At 37.6% G+C, this 23580-nt stretch overlaps 1 protein-coding gene across 1 annotated transcript; it reads right to left on the bottom strand.

The window, feature by feature from the left end:
* Positions 1-203: 203 nt before the first annotated feature.
* slc12a8 (solute carrier family 12 member 8) lies at positions 204-22799 on the bottom strand. Its single transcript, XM_016286696.1, has 14 exons — positions 22695-22799; positions 22180-22254; positions 21898-22044; positions 21138-21329; positions 20813-21044; positions 10959-11072; positions 9692-9779; positions 8274-8361; positions 7454-7600; positions 5750-6395; positions 5582-5673; positions 5382-5499; positions 4978-5038; positions 204-786 (listed from the first exon to the last, which is right to left on the bottom strand). The coding sequence occupies exons 2-14, from the start codon at positions 22219-22221 to the stop codon at positions 615-617; spliced, it is 2139 nt and encodes a 712-aa protein (XP_016142182.1). The 5' UTR covers positions 22222-22254; positions 22695-22799; the 3' UTR covers positions 204-614.
* Between the last annotated feature and the right edge of the window lie 781 nt (positions 22800-23580).

Genomic DNA, 23580 nt, shown 5'->3' with positions numbered 1-23580 from the left:
TGTGTAGTTTAACATTATGGGAAAAAGTAGCTTTTGGTTCTCATGCTAAATAATTTGTCCTTCACTAAGAAAAAGAAAGTCTAACAAGTTTGGAGCAACTGATTTGCAGAAGCTGCAACTTGATTGACACGTAACATGAAAACATACAAGCAACATGAAAATAGGTGTTTTTTCCCCTAGAACAATTGTTCTTTTTGGGGGGGGGAAATGGAAGTTATTTTGGAAGAATTAACTTGGAGGGGGCACGTTCTAGTTTGAATGGGCACGGCACTTCTTGGTGTTATGAACTCAATGAGGTCAATCAAAATACAAGACAAAATGTACTTATAATTTGAAAATCAAACGCCCATGGTGCACATTAAACCTTTTACAAGCGTGACGGCAAATTAATTCACAATGCATGCACATTCCCGATTTTCAGGGAATGTGCATTATTAGTTTCCTTCAGATGTTTCAGGAAATAAAGCTCAGTCCTCCGAGTACTACCTGAGAAATGCAGTAATTAAAAATATATATTTCAAGTGCTGCTCAGTTGAGTGATCAGTCAAGATTATTTAGTCCCATGTGTCCACTGTTTCAATCCAGCTGGTTAGCAGGGCACGGTTGTGACATGCTCAGTTGGACTGAGAATGGACTATCTTGTCTGTGGTGGTGATAAAGGAGGAGTGATGGTAACGATCACGTAAGGCAAAGTCTGCATTTTCCTCTGTTAGCTGCCTGGTTTCCATGCCAACAGCTGACAAAGAGGGTGTCACCACAATCTGGTCCTGAAGGGCCTCATCTCGCCTAAGAAGAGAGGCAAATGATTGGAAATGTGAGGTTCGGTTTTGTGTATATTCATTTCTAATCATCATCCACAATGGCCTCTACCACATACCCACATAACAGTAATATGTTTGTAAGTGCTTTATTTAGTTTTAATTGAAGAACTCTCCTAACAAGCCAAGCTAAAGAATAGTGTCATTAAATCAGAAGACATTTAAAGATTTTCCATAGTGCATGAAGACAATAGCTTTGAATTTATCTTCATGTAACACTCAGTCTCAGCTCATTTGGAATAGTAACATACAGTGGGGCAAAAAAGTATTTAGTCAGCCACCAATTGTCCCCACTGTATATACGAAAGAAAGGCACATAGTGTCAAGTTAACAAGATATCAATAAGCAAAACTGTTAACTCAGACTGACGTTCTGCAGAATGCCTGTAAAATAATCAGTACTTTTCTTTTGGACAGACAGAAAATCTGATCTGATCTATTTTTCAGTGTTTTCTGTATAAGCACTGGTGGAAACGTCCATGCCATTATTGTGGTATGTTCTGTATCAAGTAATCCTGGCTAGGGATGCACCGATGTTTTGGCTGCCAAAAATTGCATTTTTGGTTTTCGGCCGAAAATATGAGCAGAAATTTGTGTCCAGCACGCAGGTTTCACTCTCCCTCTAGCCGTCATCACTTTGTGGTGTGATGCTCCGCTCTATGAATGTGCGTTCCTTTGTGCTGCTCACGACCCATGCAAACGCTACACTAATGTACTGCTCATGCAAAGTTTGCTAAAATAACGTGCCGACAGGAAATTTCTATGTAGTATACTTGTTCCTATTTGCAATAGCGCTACTGTGCTGTAACATGGCAATTCTGGTCAAAATTATGCTACCCTCTTGTGACGCTATGCTCTGCTCACATGCTCTGATAATAATAGCTTTGTAGTACTATACATTATTTGGATAATTAATTATAAAAAAAAACGTTACATCTGATTCTGTTGTATAGAACTGAATAAAAATAAATTAATATTATTTCTGCCCAATTTTATTGTTACTTTCAATAAAAGTGTGGCTATTTTATTGGCTTGTGTTTTTTTAAATTCAGTATCATTAAAATTATTGAGTTAAATTACTTAATAAAATAATAAATAAATATTACAAAGCATTTTCGGTTTTGGTTGTTGGCCAAGTGCATCCAGAATTTTAATTTCAGTGCATTCCTGATCCTGGCCTTAAACATCATGAAAAAAATGTAGATCAGACTTTTCCTGTCTAAGTAGGTGGTTCTTTGCCACACAAAGCTGCAATAAGTACCAGATGTTATGCTGGAAAAGTCAAGTCTGCCTACAGAGGACTATGCAACATACCTCCCAAAATTATGCAGCGAGGTCTTGAGGCAGCTGAAGAAATTGAAGCGAGCTGCTGCACCTGTGGGCAGAGAATATAATTTTATATTTCCCAACAAAAAAAAGTCATCATCATGATGGATATATGCATAATACACCTCTATTTTTACTGGACTTTAATTTAAATAGTTGAAATAATCATCCTAATATCAAAATTGTGGCAAACCTATCCCAAAAAAAAAAAGTATTTTAAGCTATTAGCCTTATTAGACCTACAAGTAATATATTTGTCTGAAATAAGCAGTGTGTGGCATCCGAAATGTTTTTCAGACAATTTTCTGTTTATTATGAGCAACTGGGGTTATTTATCAAAATTTCTCAAGATTATTCAAATCAAATAAAAGTTAGGTACAATTACAGTTACCTGTTGGCAAACCTGGGCTTGTTGTTCCAATGTAGAGAAAGAGGATAAGGGCAACTGTAATATTAATCAAGGCGTACATCCACTGGATAACAAACATTATCATACAAGAGCACAATGCCTAAAGAAAGATAAAAACAGCATTAAAAATTTGAGCTTACAAGCTTATTGCTTACAGGCTGGATCATTTTTGCCAAACTTACACCAACTAATGAAACCCAGTGGTTGCAAAATCTGCCATAGACCGAACCCTGGATTGATCTGATTTCTGATCCTTCAAGATTTGTTTCTGAACCTGTGAACGAAAGGTATATAAGGCGTAATATAAATTTTGATCACTATATTGAGGAGTTTTGTAGAGAGTTATGTACCATTTCTGTCTATCTGTTCTCTTGGGAGTTGTTCAAGTTCAACTGGGCCACAATTAGGCAAAGACTGTTTCCTCTTGTGTTCTGTTGTAAGGACAGACTCCATAAGTCCTAACTGGCTACTGGTATCATCATCTAATCCAAAAGTTTGTTCCGCCTCCCTCTCATCTTTTCCTTTATCTAATGGTCCATTGCTGTTCAAGTCCAACCCAAAACTGTTCATCAGCGTTTCTTTAGCTGGAATCTTTGACTTCCTGCCCCGGGTCTTGGAGGCAGGAAAATAAAATCTCTGTTCATCAGCGGTGTCCGTGCTGGGCAATGGAAATAGTTGGTCCATGTCTTTGGTGAACTCCAGCAGTGTGCCGTTCACATGTTCACTGATGGCTCCACTGCTGCCATAATGGGGGTGAGTGCTAGACACAAGTGATCTTCTGGAGCTTGACCTCCTGATCAGCGTCATCCTTTGCTGGACCTGCAGCTCATGGGTTTTCACCACACAGAAATAGCAATAATCAATTATGCTGTAGGTTAGCATGAAGTTGATGGTGACGATGGGAGCCAGTACATTGACCTGGCCGACAAAGATGAAGGCCATGGAGATCAAGCTGGTCAGACAGATGGCAGCCACAGGCGTCTTATTGGGCCCTCGCTATAATACATAAAAAGACAAGAGAAAGGCATATGTATGGCTGTTACAAAACCTAGTGAGCTGCCTTATTGTCTAATCACTACATAGGCACCTTCTAAGGAAGCATCCCAACTACTTGTACATAGGTAGCATCTTTGTAAGTTACTTATGTGAATTTAAATATTTATAATAAGCATTTGTTTTCTATAATAGATTATATTTACAAGAAACATTTGTCTGTTTTTCCTAAGCTCGTCACACTGCACTATGGGATTGGACAGGAACATAGTCATGTCTACTTCATCTACTTCACAAGTTGTTATTAATCTTTTGCAAGTTTGCATTATGGGTTTGGGTCCTATACCCTAATTTCTTTCACGCTCTTCAGGTTATGTAACGAGCGAGTAAAAGTATCCAGTTAAAACATCCCAAAAAAGACAACATCTCTCATGTCACCTCAGAGCAGTCATTACCCAGATCCCATAAATCTCTGGGATGGAGGCGCTACTGCTACTGGCTGACAAAGCTCCAGATCCACCAGGGTTGGTCTTTTCTGTGCTTCCTGCGTTTGTTCTGGGACTTTGATTCAGGGCGAGATGTCTCGGGCGAACTTGTAGCCCATAGAGAGGGGTCAGACAGAGCTCAGGCGAGGGAAAGGGTGTGCTGTGCTTTTTGATAGCCACAATTGTTACAATTCATTCCTTCACTTTTTTTTGGAGCGAACTCTGGCACACTATAATTAGGAACCCATCCTGTCGTCTATGGAGCTACTCATTGAGCGTGAAAAAGTAAACAATTCATTAAAGTGGCACAAAGTGCATGAAAAACAAATGTTTAATTTCCCTTGTTATCCTATGTGAATTGTTCATGTTTGATCATTTTTTAACATCTGAGAGAACTCATAAGAACATCCCTGATTTTCAAATGGATTATAAATCACAGAATAGATTTAGCCTTGATTTATCTAAATAAAAGGAACCTAAAAAATGAACCATTGTTTAGCATAAAACCACACATCCTAGCATTCCCCGTTCTGAAAATAGCCACAATATAAACACATTAATATGGTTATCATCTCCCTGTAAGCACCCACCCCTTTCCCAAGAAATCCGAGAGCTGGGATGACGCTCTCCTGGGCGATACACTGGAGGATCCTGGGTGCTCCGTACAGGCCGCCCATGCAGGAGGCCAGGGAGGAGATGTAGAGGCCCAGCAAAAACAGGAAACCAACCAAGGAGACACAAAGCATTTTCGGTTTTGGTTGTTGGCCAAGTGCATCCAGAATTTTAATTTCAGTGCATTCCTGATCCTGGCCTTAAACATCATGAAAAAAATGTAGATCAGACTTTTCCTGTCTAAGTAGGTGGTTCTTTGCCACACAAAGCTGCAATAAGTACCAGATGTTATGCTGGAAAAGTCAAGTCTGCCTACAGAGGACTATGCAACATACCTCCCAAAATTATGCAGCGAGGTCTTGAGGCAGCTGAAGAAATTGAAGCGAGCTGCTGCACCTGTGGGCAGAGAATATAATTTTATATTTCCCAACAAAAAAAAGTCATCATCATGATGGATATATGCATAATACACCTCTATTTTTACTGGACTTTAATTTAAATAGTTGAAATAATCATCCTAATATCAAAATTGTGGCAAACCTATCCCAAAAAAAAAAAAGTATTTTAAGCTATTAGCCTTATTAGACCTACAAGTAATATATTTGTCTGAAATAAGCAGTGTGTGGCATCCGAAATGTTTTTCAGACAATTTTCTGTTTATTATGAGCAACTGGGGTTATTTATCAAAATTTCTCAAGATTATTCAAATCAAATAAAAGTTAGGTACAATTACAGTTACCTGTTGGCAAACCTGGGCTTGTTGTTCCAATGTAGAGAAAGAGGATAAGGGCAACTGTAATATTAATCAAGGCGTACATCCACTGGATAACAAACATTATCATACAAGAGCACAATGCCTAAAGAAAGATAAAAACAGCATTAAAAATTTGAGCTTACAAGCTTATTGCTTACAGGCTGGATCATTTTTGCCAAACTTACACCAACTAATGAAACCCAGTGGTTGCAAAATCTGCCATAGACCGAACCCTGGATTGATCTGATTTCTGATCCTTCAAGATTTGTTTCTGAACCTGTGAACGAAAGGTATATAAGGCGTAATATAAATTTTGATCACTATATTGAGGAGTTTTGTAGAGAGTTATGTACCATTTCTGTCTATCTGTTCTCTTGGGAGTTGTTCAAGTTCAACTGGGCCACAATTAGGCAAAGACTGTTTCCTCTTGTGTTCTGTTGTAAGGACAGACTCCATAAGTCCTAACTGGCTACTGGTATCATCATCTAATCCAAAAGTTTGTTCCGCCTCCCTCTCATCTTTTCCTTTATCTAATGGTCCATTGCTGTTCAAGTCCAACCCAAAACTGTTCATCAGCGTTTCTTTAGCTGGAATCTTTGACTTCCTGCCCCGGGTCTTGGAGGCAGGAAAATAAAATCTCTGTTCATCAGCGGTGTCCGTGCTGGGCAATGGAAATAGTTGGTCCATGTCTTTGGTGAACTCCAGCAGTGTGCCGTTCACATGTTCACTGATGGCTCCACTGCTGCCATAATGGGGGTGAGTGCTAGACACAAGTGATCTTCTGGAGCTTGACCTCCTGATCAGCGTCATCCTTTGCTGGACCTGCAGCTCATGGGTTTTCACCACACAGAAATAGCAATAATCAATTATGCTGTAGGTTAGCATGAAGTTGATGGTGACGATGGGAGCCAGTACATTGACCTGGCCGACAAAGATGAAGGCCATGGAGATCAAGCTGGTCAGACAGATGGCAGCCACAGGCGTCTTATTGGGCCCTCGCTATAATACATAAAAAGACAAGAGAAAGGCATATGTATGGCTGTTACAAAACCTAGTGAGCTGCCTTATTGTCTAATCACTACATAGGCACCTTCTAAGGAAGCATCCCAACTACTTGTACATAGGTAGCATCTTTGTAAGTTACTTATGTGAATTTAAATATTTATAATAAGCATTTGTTTTCTATAATAGATTATATTTACAAGAAACATTTGTCTGTTTTTCCTAAGCTCGTCACACTGCACTATGGGATTGGACAGGAACATAGTCATGTCTACTTCATCTACTTCACAAGTTGTTATTAATCTTTTGCAAGTTTGCATTATGGGTTTGGGTCCTATACCCTAATTTCTTTCACGCTCTTCAGGTTATGTAACGAGCGAGTAAAAGTATCCAGTTAAAACATCCCAAAAAAGACAACATCTCTCATGTCACCTCAGAGCAGTCATTACCCAGATCCCATAAATCTCTGGGATGGAGGCGCTACTGCTACTGGCTGACAAAGCTCCAGATCCACCAGGGTTGGTCTTTTCTGTGCTTCCTGCGTTTGTTCTGGGACTCTGATTCAGGGCGAGATGTCTCGGGTGAGCTTGTAGCCCATAGAGAGGGGTCAGACAGAGCTCAGGCGAGGGAAAGGGTGTGCTGTGCTTTTTGATAGCCACAATTGTTACAATTCATTCCTTCGCTTTTTTTGGGGTGCATAATTAGGAACTCATCCTGTCGTCTATGGAGCTACTCATTGAGCGTGAAAAAGTAAACAATTCATTAAAGTGGCACAAAGTGCATGAAAAACAAATGTTTAATTTCCCTTGTTATCCTATGTGAATTGTTCATGTTTGATCATTTTTTAACATCTGAGAGAACTCATAAGAACATCCCTGATTTTCAAATGGATTATAAATCACAGAATAGATTTAGCCTTGATTTATCTAAATAAAAGGAACCTAAAAAATGAACCATTGTTTAGCATAAAACCACACATCCTAGCATTCCCCGTTCTGAAAATAGCCACAATATAAACACATTAATATGGTTATCATCTCCCTGTAAGCACCCACCCCTTTCCCAAGAAATCCGAGAGCTGGGATGACTCTCTCCTGGGCGATACACTGGAGGATCCTGGGTGCTCCGTACAGGCCGCCCATGCAGGAGGCCAGGGAGGAGATGTAGAGGCCCAGCAAAAACAGGAAACCAACCAAGGAGACCTGAGAAAAAAAAAAAAAAACACAGAGGGGAAGAGAATGTAGAGAGCTCCACCCAGCTTTGTTCTGCTTGGCCAGACAGAAAAGAGCTTATAATACGTTGAAAATCAATTAAAGAAACAATATGTCATCTGACAGAACTCCTAATGAGAGTGGGCAGTTAAAAATAATACAGTATAATGATTATGTTTATGAAACCCCACCTTCTGTAACACCATAATGTGCAAAATGCACCTTTTTGCAGATTCAATATAATATAGAGTGTTAACCCCAAAACACCACCGCCCACATTAAGGAACAGCTGGGGGTCAGCCACATCCAGGCTAGAGCCTTACACATTCATAAACTATGTAGCTTAGTTCAGCAGCCTACTGTAATCTATGCTGACTGGCAGCTGTGTGGCCATCAAACGTCAGGGTATGTGCAAGGTCAGTGCTCAACTGGGCTCCACTTTCATTCACACACTTACACCAGCTGTAGCATTTAGAATGACTTCAAATGCCTGTGCTACGAGGGCCTGCAGACATTAGCATGACAATAAATGCAAATGTAACGTTTTATCTGTGGTTAATGTGCTATTCTCAAGTCTCACTTTCAGTTGAGACAATGAGTCTTAATAGTGGAAAAACCCATGGAAGATGGCCATCCTCTGAAGCCTGTAATAACATCAGATTACCTTTTCCGCTATTAAGAAATCATAGCGCAGCGCCTCTCTGGTGCAAATGGCTCCCAGTAAGAACACAAAGACGAGATACAGGAACCACCTGTGGATTCCCACAATACACAAGAGTCATTCATTCTATTTATAGAGAAGATATTAATAGACATTTATAATGTTACAAAACATTTATCTTTCAAATAAATGTTGTTTTTTTAACTTTACATTCATTAAAGACCACTGAAAAAATACTGATTTTTTTTTTTACAAAATATTAGGCAGCACAACTGTTTTCAACATTGAAAATAATGTTTTGAGCACCAAATCAGCATATAAGAATGATTTCTGAGTTTATTAAAATATAAATTTTATTTTAAATTGTAATAATTTCATAATATTACTGTTTTTACTGTATTCATATGATCAATTAAATACAGCCTTGATGAGCATAAGAGATTTCTTTCAAAAACTTTTTTTTTTTAAATCTTATCAACTATTAGCAGACATACAGTATATCTCACACTGATTTATATATCATACACTTTTTTTTTGCAGGGCATTAAAGTGCCCCTATTATGCCATTTTTACGGTTCCTAATATTGTTTTGGGAGTCTCCTACAATAGGATTACATGCATGCAAGTTCAAAAAACGCTTTAGTTTTCTCAAAATATGCATTTAATATCACCTCATTTTCCAGCGATTCTCAAACAACTCGTTTGAAGCAGTTCAAAGATTCATTCTCTCTGAATCCCTCCTTTCCGTGAGCCTGCTCTGCTCTGATTGGTCAGATGGCTTAGTCTGTTGTGACTGGTCTATGGCGTACAGCGCGTGTCGGAAACGATACGCCTATTTCAATAGTTCTGTATTTTGAACGCTCTATAGAAAATATAAACATCTATTATTTATCATACTTACAGGTTGTGATTCAGTGGAGCAGCTTGTCCAAATAAACAGGATACTGATCCATCTTTCAACAGCAAGCGTTTTGTGAATCCCGCGTTGAACTCCCCGAGATTAGAGAAGCAGTTGTCAGTAGAATGACGTGTTTGTGGGCGGGGTCAAGTTGTTCGGCCGGCCAACGTAGAACATAGGCACACATTATGCAAATGTGTTACCCTGTGACGGTGGGATACTAACGACTCGTTTCAGCTGTTCAGAGTCGATTCTTTATTTTGGGAGACAATAACTTTATCGTGCACTTTCAGCTTTACAACATCGCAGATCGTTTACATTCACATACAGCTACATTACACACTGCATGCAAGGCAATACTGGAAATGGCATAATAGGGGCACTTTAAGGCTTATCGTAATTCTGGTTCTCATAGATTCATTTTGGCGCCTACTCTAAAGTATGTGTACGGTCAACACAAATAGAGGCTAAAGATGAACCAAGGAAGAATTAAAGATTATTTCTGTGGTGGACAGAAACATACGAGGTGCAGACTGCGGCAAGAGTTCCCACGGGGATGTTGTGCTCAGGCCTCTGGAGATCAGAGCTCATGTTGAATCCCGCCATCACACCTATACACACACACACACACAAGGTTACTAGAGACAAGGGGCCATTCAAACCCTGAACAACAGATAGAAGTACATATCAGAGCTCACTTGAAACACCTTTCTGACTTCTAATAGGAGCAAAAAGGAAACTTTGATCCCGACTGATTAGGGCCTCATATTGCTCTAATGAATTATTCAATCTTTCAGTCTTTGCAGGAGGCAAAAGCTGGTTTGCCTTGTGTGTGGTAAAACAAGACAAGAATGAAGTGGGTTTTCTTACATTTTGTAGATAATTCTCATTTGTATATATTTACTGGTTTTATTTATATGATATTTGCCAATGAAAATAGTTAAATTGAAAGCATTATGAAAGGTGGGTTGAGATCACAAAATAACGCAGACCTGAATTCAAACCTGAAGAAACTGTGCACTTAACAGATTAACAAAATATGTGAATGTTAAATAATTATGATCCTAAACTTTCAACGCATTTAATCATATTTCTATATTATTCTGCAGGCTGGTCAGAAAACACAAGATTACTTGGGATTATTTCATAATATTTACAGCATAAATATTATATCGTTTTTAAAAGTAAGAAAAACACATCTGCATATACTTATGAAAAATGTGTTAAATCACTGTACATTTTTTCTAGAATATTTGAGCAATTTATTTTAGTACAATACCTAAAATAATGAAATTTTGTACAATAATTAAATTTAGGAAAGAATGGTTTCATTTTGCTATCTGTAATATTACACTTAAAAATACTTTTCACACAATATGAATGGGTTTTTATGAATATAGCTGCCTTTGTATTTTATGAAGGAGGTGCCTCACAAAGGGATCATCATATTGGGTTCCTTGAAATCAAAAGTACTGTCTCAGACCACCTTGTCAAGCAGACATTGGGTGCAGTTTGCTGGTGCAAGTGACACCAAGCTTAGACTGAAACCTCGTTATACAACAAAAATGTGTTAAATAGGAGAAGAAATTCTGAGATTTCTGGGATGTCTGCATCTTAAATCCAACCACAGCTACTAACATACATTACAGCTGCAAGTATTTGAGGCCATTGAAGTTATACAGGCTTATACCTCCCTAATAGCAAAAACAAATCCTCATATCACCAGTGTCGTTTAATCAGTGGTTATTATATCCCAGTTTAGCCTTTTTTGTTTGTGTGTGTAAAGTCACCTGTCGCCGCAGGAAAGAAAACCCCAAACACGGTGAAGAAAGTCTCGCCAGCTGTGTAGTCTGGCAGTGTGTTCTTACGCAGCAGATCCTCTGAATAGCCAATGAATCCATGCTCTGCAATAAACATGTTCAGCACAAGACAATGTTAGGAAAGACTGTTTATTACAAAATTCAGCTGGACTAAAGCATTACCGAGTGCTTTACAGAAAAAGTCTGCACTGACACAATGATAAGAATCAGATTCATCTCTGAAATCCCACTGTTTCCACGGAGTATATATGACAAAAACATTACACACACAGTTTTCCTGTAAATTAGAATCTTTATGAAAAGCAAAAGGAAATATTTTGGCCTTTTTGAAAAATCAGATATTTAGACAGACCAGTCTAAATATTTCATAACATTTAAACAAATTTCAGAAAACCTTCCTGAAGCAGAATTCAAGTTTCCACCTCTCTGCTTAAAACGCAGGCTTGAATCATATGGTGACGACATTTACAAGAAAATATCCTCCTGTGCAAGACCAGCATCCATGACGTACAATATTGATCTATCGCACACTGATACAATAACCCTTTTCACCCTGAAATCAAAGGGAGGGGTTCCCTGGGGTACTGTGGAACAGACATCTGGTTTGAAATATGACAGGTATGGACTCCATAGCCATGCACAGACAGAGCCCCGCGTGTCTGTGGCTAACCATCACCGCCCTTTATGTAACAACCCGGGGGGACAGACGCCCAGTCAAGATGCGTGCAAACCCAGGGCCAGCCTGTTTCTTGGGAATACATGCCAAGTTCAATAGTTCTGCGCCATGGACATGATGGAGGGAATGCTGGACTAAACTCTGGGTGTGTTCACAGGCAAACGAAACAATCCAAGAACAGGCTGCTAAGCTCCAAAAAGGACAAAAACAGCAACGTAAATGTAGTCCATACGATTCATTGGCTATATTTCATGACTATCACATGAACTTTGTGTGAGGAACAGGCTAAAAAACGTAAGTCATTTTTCACTGATAATCTTTCCTTTGCTCGAGCTCTCATATCTCCTTTATGCATATTTAATATGAAGACACAACAGAGGGAAAATTTTCAGTAAATAATGCAAAGAATTAAGATAAAATAAAACAGATGGTTTTAGAACTCCAAGGCCCCCTCATTGTCCACAGTATTCAATGACTTTTTCAGCTGTTCAGGATTTACTGGATAAGGATTAAGGAAAATGATTTATTTACACTCTTCATACCTTAAATATTCAGTTTTTTTAAGACCATGGGAACCTTGTTTTTCAAAGACAAAAATATTGCAGAGGTTGTGAAATAAAATAAGACATTTATATTTTTAGTTATTTTGTCTTTTTTAATGCTTGCTTTGTCTTAGTCATTTTAAGTTATCTTGAGGCTTCCTTGGAAATTTGCTGGGGCCTCCTATTGGGCCCCGGACCCCAGGTTGAAAACGACAACTTCGGAAGATTTGGATTAGCAAACATGTCAAATAGACTACTTTTAGGATAATTTTATGGTGCTTTTTCTTTATAGGACTTGGCAGTTAACACACAAAACAGCAGCTCTGTCATTCTTCAAAACATCTACTTTTGCATTCAATCAACAAAATAAAGTCATACTGGTTTGAATTTTTTTTAAATAAGAAATAATTAAATTAATAGATGACCTATGGACAAACATCAACAGGGATGAAGGAGCTGATAAAAATGAGATTGTCAGTTAGAGAGTCAGAACTGTACAATAAATGTAGTGAAAGAAAAAAGAAAGATGGCGTTTGGAGGGGAGGGGTTACCTCTGCAGAGAGACATCTACAGGGCCTGACTACGCAAGATCATGATCCATTTCCCTCTCTTGGTTATCTTGTGATGGGAAAGAATGTGTTCTCTTGGATTAATGATATGTTTATCCAAAAGGAAGTCACCACCCTTTCAGAAGCCCTGCCTGTTCCTACCCTTCCAAGTCACAGTTTCTTGGCTACAAAGAGAAAGAGCTAGAATGAGAGTAAGATCCAGTAGAGAGGATCAGAAGGAGGTACATAAAGAAAGTTTACGTGGACACAGACTTTGAAATAACAGATATAAGATACTTCAATTATACCACACAAGTAGGAAAAAACACATCCTACTTTACCACAATCATTAATTACCTTGACATAATTACCTTCTTTAATGAACTTCTAAATCTATGGTAAGCTGGGGGGTTTTTTTTGGGGGGGGGGAGGTTGGATAGACCATGGCTAATCGTTTTATGTCTCTTGAACTAAAAAAAAACCTTCAACTACACTACCATTCAAAAGTTGGGGATCTTTAAAAGGATTTTTAAAATGAATACTGCTGTGCATTAAATTGGTCAAAAGTGATAGTAAAGATTTTGTTGCAAAAACATCTACTTCGAATAATGCTGTTCTTTTCAAGAACAGCATTATTCTTTTCTTTTTATGCATCAAAGAACCAAAAAATAAGAATAAGAAAGTTTCAACTAGAATATTAAGCTGCAAAACTGTTTTAAACTTTGATAATAATACAAAATGATTCTTGAGCTCCAAATCAGCATGTTAGAATGATTTCTGAAGGATCATGTGACACTGAAGATTTGAGCAATGACTGCTGAAAATTAGCTTTGCCTTTACAGGAATAAATTAAAGGAGTCATATGATGCTATTAAAATTTGTTACAAGCTCTTGGTGCATAAAGAAGATCTGTAAAGCTGCAAATACTAAAGTCTCAAATCCGAGAGATAAAAAGAGATATTCTTTATAAAATTTAAGAGTCAGCCACACCTACCTAAAACAGCTCGTTCTAACACACCCCCACATATCTACGTCACTATCTGGGAAGATTTGCATAACGCCGCCCAAATGTTCACGCAAAGAAAGAAGGCGTAACTTTTATTCTCGCTGTAGTATTGTTGTTGCCGCCACCATGTCGTGAAGGCGCTGTGTGCTTCGTTGTGAAAGCGAAACTACTTTGTTTGGCCTTCCAAAAGAGGACGATATTGCTTCGTCATGCCTGGAGCTGATCCGTGCTGGTCGCTGAGAAAATACTTCAACTTCGCGCTGTCGATCGCTGGATCGGCTTTCACCGTGGACGAAGCGGAGTCCAGCCCGGGGTCGTCACATGTGGTTTCCGCAGGCATCACAATATGGTAAGGGGCGTAACATTACGTAACATAACACATGCTTGAGGAATTTGTCCAGTCACAATGCACTGGATAGCTGGCCAATCAGAGCACACCTCGCTTTTTCAGACCGATGAGCTTTGTAAAAATCTACGCGTTTCAGAAAGGCGGGGCATAGAGGAGAAACAATAATGTACAGTATGTGGAAAAGAATGTGTTTTTTGAACCTTAAACCGCATAAACACATTTCATTACACCAAATACACAAAATAATGTTCTTTTTAGCAACATCATATGACCCCTTTAAAAATACACAGCCTTGGTGAGCATAAGATAATTATTTTACAAACAACCACAAATTTCTGAACACTAGGGTACATATAATGCTTTGGTGTCAAACACAAAAAAAATGAAACACCAAATGTTGTCTATTGTCTATTGTCCATGTAAAGAAATGTCATGCTCGGAGATAAAAATATAAACATTCAGACACAAGCATAAAGAACAAGCCATATTGGCACAGTGGATAAGAGCAGGGCCATTACTGTTGCCCTCCCTGACACCTTTCTAACTATTCAGATTGCAGTTTGGATATTTATAGTGACAGTCCTGATCTGAAGATTTAGAAGAGTAAGTGATGATGTGGACGCTGCTAGCGAAGAACTCGGATCTGCTTCCTGCCTGCTCTTTTGTCTCAAGCCAAAAATGTGGGTGAGCCCGGTCAACCTAAAACTTATGAGCGCATGTCAGTTTCCTGTCCAACTCTGGGTGCTTAAATAGAGTGTCTTTGAGGTTAGAGCTGAGATCCTACATAACACGAACATCATACCTTCATAAAACTACTGTATGTGAGTGGAAAAACAAGCCAGCTATGAAGACAACGAGTAGACAAATCAGAAGATTCAGTTCTAGCACACTTTCATATAAAACCTAATTGTTATATTCCAGCAATATCTTCCCACCACTAGAACAGAATTTACACCAATAAAAGCCAGTCTAAAAGCCTACGGTAGTAGGAAAGCTCTTCTCACAGCTCCTCTTGTGTGATAATAGGCAGGAGGGAAGGGAAAGAACTAGGAGGTGATCTCATTTTTTTTTTGTTAAATCTAGCACAAATGTGTTCACCACAATGGTATGAACACTCAAGAGGATTGTGCTTACATTTTCTTCATCTTTTCCAGTAATAACATTCTCAAAAGTTTTAACAAAACATTGAAGTAGGTAGCAATATTAAAAGATCATCAAACCTTCTTCTCCCATTTTGGCTACATGAGCCTGGGCACACTGGTAGATTGGGTGTATAACTCAAACATATCCTTTACCAAGAATTATTTCACAACCAAGTTATGTGCAGCCCTTCAGCTTTCAGTTTTTAAAGGAATAGTTCACCCCGTACTAAACTGTGGGACCTCCTTCTTTATCCTTCAAATATATTTTCAAGTTCCAGAACATCATAAATGTATCGCTCATGAAGACTATTTGACTAATTATGCAAGTCTTCTGAAGTCATTCTATAGCTTTGTTTCAAACTGATCTGAATGATTCATTCATAATTGGAAGTTGTGACCTAATGGTTAGAGAGTCGGACTCGTAACCCAAGGTTGCGGGTTCGAGTCTCGTACCGGCAGGGATTGTAGGTGGGGGGAGTGAATGTACAGCGCTCTCTTTCACCTTCAATCCCACGACTGAGGTGCCCTTGAGCAAGGCACCGAACCCCCAACTGCTCCCCGGGCGCCGCAGCAAAAAATGGCTGCCCACTGCTCCGGGTGTGTGTTCACGGTGTGTATGTGTTCACTGCTGTGTGTGTGCACACTTTGGATGGGTTAAATGCAGAGCACTAATTCAGAGTATGGGTCACCATACTTGGCCACATGTCACGCCACTTTCACTTTCATAAATCAACTGATCCGGTTCTTGAGTTTAACTCGCAGTGCTTACCAGCTCACTGGAGAGGATGATTTTCAGTGAATAATGGCATAAATGTCAGTCTGTTCCTCTCACAAAACTACAAAATGGCCAAAGTAGTCTTGGAATATATTCCATGACTCATATGAACTACTTATATATTTTATGGTGCTTTTGTGTAGTGTTTTGTTGTTTTTTTAAATATTGCATCAGATACGTTTTTCTGTTTGGCCAATAAGTGGCATGAGTGTGACTTATTTTGACAACTCATCAACTCAACTCTTTTGAAACCATCACCTGAGCATAGATGCACATAAGTGCAAATTTGTTGTCTTCATTCATTTATTGTCAATTCTGTCTAATAATAAAGGTAAATGTTATAATAATTTTTTATATACTCTATACAGCATTCTGAAAATACACTACCCTGCTCTCTAAGATAATGGTATTGGAAAAAGAAAAAGGAGAGAGAGAGAGAGAGAACAACAAAAAAAAAAGAATTACAAAATTCCAAATCAGTCAACCACTACTTTTGTTTCCTTGTTAAGAATAGACTACATTATTTAAATAGAGACATATTAGGTAATTTATATCATCAAGGTGGTTTAAATGCTATTGACTTTGGAGTATCTAATGCTATATTTAAAATTAAATGGATTCAGAATTGTATTAAATCTAATAACCAATTATGGTACTTTATCCCAAATTTAGTTTTTGACAAAATTGGTGGTATTAATTTTCTCCTCAGTTGTAATTTTGATATTAATAAAATTCCCATTAAGCTGTCTAACTTTCATAGACAAGCTCGGTTATCTTGGTTGTTGGTGTACAAACATAATTTCTCTCCCCACAGGTGTTTGATTTGGAACAAAGATATTAAATATAAGAATAAGACACTTTTTTCGATTATTGGTTCAGAAATAATATTTTATTGGTGACACAGTTGTTTCATCCTGATGGTCTCTTACTCTCATATGGAGAATTTTTAAATAAATTTAAACTTCCAATTTCTGCAAAGGATTATGCAGTGGTCTTTGATCATTTGCTGCGGGCTGCTGATGCTTTTGATTTGAATATAACTAGTGACTTAAATTTAAAGTTAGATGGTATAAGTATTCTTGATAAAAAATGCAATAATAATTTTCTTAAACAGATCTGTCGGCCTTTTAGGATACCCCCAGCTAAAAGTTTTTGGAATTCCCGCTTCCAGGACATTAACTGGGAGGAGGCTTTTATGATCTCCAGGAGATACTGTGTCATCAGTAAGATTCGCGAGGTTTCATTTAAAAATTATTAGATTTTAAGATCTTCTTTGAAGAGATTTCGGGAATTGACATTACTTTAGAAGAGAAGAAGGTTTTATTTTATTATGATAAGCCTTTAGAGAAGAAATCATATTTTGTTCTTAATTTGTTTATTATATTAGGGAAATATCACATTCATAAATGTCGATGGTCAAAGAGTACACCTAGTTTTTTCCCATTTAAATTTGAGCTCTGTCAGTATCTTAAAGTGGTGGAAGGTGTAAGGAACTCTAAAGCAAAAAAAGACTATAGATTGTTGTAAAGCCTTGAAACGTTATCCTTTTTAAGGACCTTTGCACTAATTTTGTAGTTAGAGATATGGATTTGTTCTCAATACCCCTCTGTATATAGTTCATCTCTTTTGTTGATTTATTTCTTCTTAATTTTTTTTTTTATTTTTTTTATACAATCATTGTCTTTTTTAATTTATTGACATTTTTGCTTTTATTGTCAATTTGTATGTGAATTGTCACTAAATAAAGCATTAAAAAAAACTTTAGTTTCCTTGTTAAAGCTTGACAGCCCCAGTCCCCATTCACTTTCATTATATATAAAAAAGAGTGGCCATTATATACGTCAAAATTTCTCCTTTTGTGTTCTACAGAAGAAAGACAATCATACAGCTTTGGAAAGACAATGTCCAATTTTGAAAACTGTTTCTTTAAATTGCCATGGAATGTGGTCACACGGATCTCTATAACATCACGGTTATGAAGCTTTCCTTGTGCTGACCACCTGGCCTTGACTACGTGATTAACAGTGTTATCAAACTGTAAACACATCTGCACAGCAGCTCCTTTTTCCTGCCACTGGCAGGTAACGCGCCCAGGCCTAAACCGTGCAACCCCCTGGAGTCGTGTCAATCAGATGAGATCACTTAATAACCACAAGGCTTAATTGAAAAAACCTGGAGGAACCAGCACCTCCTTTTCCCACTGCCAGCACACACTGCAGCCCAAGTCCAGCTCCTAAATGGGGTCAGGGCAACATGACAGCAGCAGTAGCTGCAGTTAGGGGGTAATGCTGCATATTTAGTCCATTACACCCCAAAGTGTCCGACTTTCTCTGAAGAGAGAGAGTAAGAACACCATCTTTCTGAGAGTCTTGCCTCCTCTCTGGACAGGAAGCCAGTAATCAGTAGAACAGGAAGGGCTGGGATGGATTTCCTGCAAACCCAGTGTAAAAGTACATACTGACCCCATCTGAGGTGGGCAGCCAAAAAACTTAAATATTACAATGGACTAAGAATGCCTGCATGCTTGTCCTAAGAGCAAATGACTCTTATTAGATATCTCACATAAGTTTGCTATTATAAACTTTTATTAAACTGAACTTGCACTAAGTATACATTTTTGTAAGAGGGAGTTGAAATTCTTTTAATACTGTGTAAATGCTTACTTCATAAACATGTTCAACACAAGTAGATCTGAATGTCCTAAAATTATTAAATGTGTGACAGAGCTGGATTTCTGCGATTATAGCTTGGGAGAGCTTTAGAAATTGGAATTTGGCAAGACATCTAGCTAGTTCTTCTTCGACTACAAGCATGCTCCATTTCATTAACAGTAACATGCTTTCAGTCATTAAAATATATACATATAAATGCAGTAAAACAGTAATATTGTGAAATATTAAAAAATGTCATTTATTCCTGCAGTGGCAAAGGGTCAGTGTCAAATGATCCTTCAGAAATTATTCTAATATGCTAATTTGGTGCTCAAGAAACACTTCTTGTTATTATCAAAGTTAATAACACTTGAGTTGCTTAATATTTTGGGGAATTTTATCAGGATTCTTTTGATTACTGTACAATACTGCATATAGTTTTGCCTTGCGAGGTCCAGGATGACTAGATGACAGTACTGTATATAATGGGAAGAAAAATCACTTCACCCTCCCTGTTGCTTCAACTTCCATATTATGATTGGTGTTGGAGTTCTATAATTGTGTTTATTTTAGGAAGAGACCCTGTACTCCCTAGTGGCCATGTGCACCCCTCCCAGCAGATGCAGAGCTAACAAGCCTACTACTTATATTTTCTCAGTGCCAGATCACAACCTAGTATGCAAAATCTTGTCTTGCGCTGTTTGTTACGCTTAAATGGTTTTATGGAAACGGTTATAGAAAAAGAAAATGTAAATAATAAATAAATGAATAAATATGTGAATTGGCACAGACATATATTAGGACATTAGAATGTGCTATATTTATGTTACCCTGACATCTACTGGACAGTTGTTGCAAGATCATGTGACCTCAAATGATCAACTCGTTAACATAAAACCTCTGTAAATATGTGGCCAAATACTAGCTAAGGTAGTCTCTAACTACCAATAACTATTGTGAATAAGTAAGAGCTTTGAGATGAATACATAAGCAATTTCTGGAGTCACAGATAATATATAAATAGAGTTACATGTACACTATTTTTCAAAAGTTAAAAAAAAAAGTATCTTTTGCTTACCAATGCTGCATTTATTTGATCAAAAAACACTGTAAAAACAGTAATATTGTGAAATATTATTACAATTTAAAGGAACGGTTTTCAATTTTTTATATATTTTAAAATTTAATTTATTCCAGCAATGGCAAAGCTGAATTTTCAGCAGCCATTACTCCAGTCTTTAGTGTCACAGAATCCTTCAGAAATTATTCTAAAATGATTTGGTGCTCAAGATTATCAAAATTATCAAAGTTGAAAATAGCTGTGCTGCTTAATATTTTTTGGAAATAAAATTATAAACATTTTTTATCAGGATTCTTTGATGAATAAAAAGTTCAATAGCCTATAACAGCAATTATTTGAAATAGAAATTTTACATTTGTAAAATTAAAAATTGACAATGTAAAATTCTTTGTTTTCTTATTTGATCAATTTCATACATTCTTGCCGAAGAAAAGTATTGATTTCTTTCAATAAAAATTTTACCGACCCCAAACTTTTGAAAAGTAGTACATATATTGCAACTAGCAAGCTGCATTCAACTACTTTTCAACTACTCCAATAAATGCATATTACACTACATATGAAAACACAGAAATAAGAAACAGTGAAACAAGAGAAGGATAGAAATAAGAGAAATGTTTAAAAAAATCCTCGTCTGGCAGGTTTGCCAGGAAATGTGCAAAGAAAGAAATGTCAATATATAAGAAAGGCAGGCACTGTTTAGCAGGGTCTGTGAAAACAGTATGGCAAGAATCTCTTCCTAAAGCACTACTTTATTGAATGTAAACCTTGATATAGTCACAAGTGCCTGTTAAAATTAGATTTATTAATTTTATTTAGAATTTTTATTTAAAAAAAAAAAAAAAAAACTAACTTCTATACACCTGTGTATTTTTTATTTTCCATTGATTTTCTTACACCCAGTGGGGGATCTATGTTGTTGGTTTAATAAAAGACTTCCAGATAAAACATCAAACCTAGCGTTACCTTAATATGTACAGCAGGTGTTAAACTAACTAGAACTCTAATATAAATGACCCTTGATGTAATCTTGTTTGCATTCACAATAGCTCACCTGGATCTAGATGACTAAATGTCCCGATGACAAAATCCAGAGTGGACATAGCTAAAATGGCCAGTAGAACCAACTGAAGGCGTACAATCCATTTTACCCCGGCCAGGTTAATCCCAAGCAGGCCAATCAGAACGGCCACAGAGATGCCCCTCACTGCCCACATGCTCTGTAAGTTCAGCACCTGTGCAATGGACTCGGCAAAACCAGTGATGTACATCGCTCCAGCCACACACTGCCAACAAGACACATGATTGTCACCAAACTTGAAAACAGTGAACCGACCACCCAATGTGTATGCAACATAATACAGATAGGAGCTACTCACCTGTCCAAACACATACAAGAGTCCCACAGTTCCTCCAATCCTCCCTCCGAGCACAGTGGAGATCATGGAGTAGACCCCACCGTTACCCACTCTGCAACACTCACACACGCCAACGCCCGACATCACCGTAACCAAGGCGACCAATACCACAATTGATACCAGAAGCATGCCCAGCAACACACCCGTGTTACCCTAAAGATGGTCATATGGAAAACACACAACATTTTCATTGGATGCCCATTTAACAGCTGCAAAAACATGAGATAGGCTATGTATGAAAGTCTGTTTCTGCCATGGGATAAAAAAATAAATGAGGTAACTGCGACTTTGTATCTCACACTTGCACTTTTCTCGCAATTCTAAGTTTATCTCTCACAATTCTGACTTTTTTCCTCAGAACGGCGAGATACAAACTCAGAATTGTGAAATGTTCACCGAGAAGTCAGAATTACGAGATGTAAACTCAAAATGTCAGAATTGAGAGATATAAAAGCAGAATTGCGAGAAATAGACTTGGAATTGCAAGAAAAAAAAGTTAGAATTCCGTTTATGTCTCACAATTACGACTTTCTCCTCATAACTGTAAGCTTGTATCTCACAAAAAGTCATTGAGACTTTTTTTTTTATTCCGTGGTGGAAACGGGCTTCCAAAGATATGAACCAAAACCTTGGAATATCTTTTCAAATTCCATTTAAATAGATTCTCTGATACACATATGCGCTACAAGCACCTTGAAATCTATGATAAAACATAACTTACCACAAGCCAGCCAGTCCGTAAAAAGAGCACCACCCCAAAAATGTTGATCATGCAGGTAGTAAAGACTCCATCCCAGGTGCCGAAAAGAACAGGCTCCCAGACGAAAAGCTGCACCTTCCACCAAGGCTGAACATTACTCTGGGAACCCTACACAAACCAGTGTCACTCATATCTAAACAAGTCCCCATTAAAGTCAGGTCCTCCGCTCAGGGTAAAACAGTAGGATCTGAACTTATGGTTTACTATTTATGCTTATGGTAAATCTTACAAATTGGTCATTACCTGTGCGTCTTCATGGAATAACTCTTGAACTTGAGGACTCATGCTCCCTCCTGGGCAAGATTACACTAGCTGGATCTGAGGAAATTAAATTAACATTGCTATAGTCATTTTAAAGGCTTTAGTACTGTATATAGCCTACAAAGGTCATTTTAACAACATTTGCCAAGTAGGCGATGGCCACGTAACTTGGATACATTTAAGCCAACAAAAGCCGTCTTTTAATAAGTGACACATTACTAAAACACATGCAATTAAAATTCCGCAGTTGATCAACATTTTAATACTTTAAGATAAAAGGCAAACAAACGTATTGAAGTACATGTGACTAAGTTGTGTAGTAGCCTACTGACATTGTGTTTGTGTTTTACTTTAACGTTATGTAGTGCAATGGTTCGTTGTACGCCAGTGACTAGCGGCCCTAATCTAAAGGATAAAATGCTGGTTTGGGATATAGTTAAACTGTAAATTCATATATAATAATCATAATATAATTCAATAATCATAAAGACACTTACCTGCAGTCGCTGTGCTCCCGGATGCAGCAGGTGGAGAATGTTAGAGAGGCACGAGCGCACACCTGAATAGTTGGATGGTCCGATTCATTTCCGCGAATCGGTTCTTTTGAACTGTTAAGCATCAAACATTTAAAAAAAAAAACTTTTTAGTACGTTAACTATGAAGTGCTATTTAAGTAACATACTAAATTGACACTAACCATGACACAATGTTTTAGCATAGTATATTAAAAGCGTTTTTAACGTTATGTAGTGCAATGGTTCGTTGCAAACGAACTATTTTAAAATCATATCGTTTGATTAATTCTTACTTTAAGAATTGTATCCTAACAGCTGTCTGTGTGTCGCTGTTATTAATGGAAACGCTACGTGTGCAATAAACGTCAAATATCTGTTCTATCAGCGCCACCTCAGGTGTGCTGCCAGTGTTCATTTCACTGTTCTTCGACTAGTCTAACGGTGCAGGACTTACTGTATTTTTTTTATTTCGTCATTGATATAACTAACTAGTGAACATTTATTATGTAAAGTCACATTAAAATCATTTTAAGATGCTTTTATGCAAAGTTATAGTCATGTTTCAACCATACAACCATATTTTCAACCCCAGTCCACATTTTTGTCAATATGATTATCTCACAAAAATGTTCCCAGGTTATATTTAAACAGATTTAAAATAAAGACAATAAGAAATATTTGCACAAAATGAATCCTTTAGGACAATTAGAATTGAATTAAAGGGGTCATTTGACAATTTTTCCTTTCTCTTTGGAGTGTTACAAGCTCTTGGTGCATAAAGAAGATCTGTAAAGTTGCAAAGACTAAAGTCTCAAATCCAGAGATATTCTTTATAAAAGTTAAGAGTCAACCACGCCTACCTAAAACG

Source organism: Sinocyclocheilus grahami, unplaced genomic scaffold, assembly GCF_001515645.1.
Source record: "Sinocyclocheilus grahami isolate Dianchi unplaced genomic scaffold, SAMN03320097.WGS_v1.1 scaffold214.1, whole genome shotgun sequence".
Lineage (NCBI taxonomy): Eukaryota > Metazoa > Chordata > Actinopteri > Cypriniformes > Cyprinidae > Sinocyclocheilus > Sinocyclocheilus grahami.
This window is presented reverse-complemented; position numbering and strand designations above follow the sequence as displayed.

Bases quoted from the DNA above. Each gene is read 5' to 3' on its own strand.
- slc12a8 (XM_016286696.1), bottom strand. From the start codon at position 22,221: ATGAGTCCTCAAGTTCAAGAGTTATTCCATGAAGACGCACAG. The intron at 5,039-5,381 runs GTAACTGTAATT...CTCTGCCCACAG, and splicing joins AAGCCCAGGTTTGCCAACAG to GTGCAGCAGCTCGCTTCAAT. The intron at 787-4,977 runs GTATGTTGCATA...CTCTCTTCTTAG, and splicing joins TCGCTGCATAATTTTGGGAG to GCGAGATGAGGCCCTTCAGG.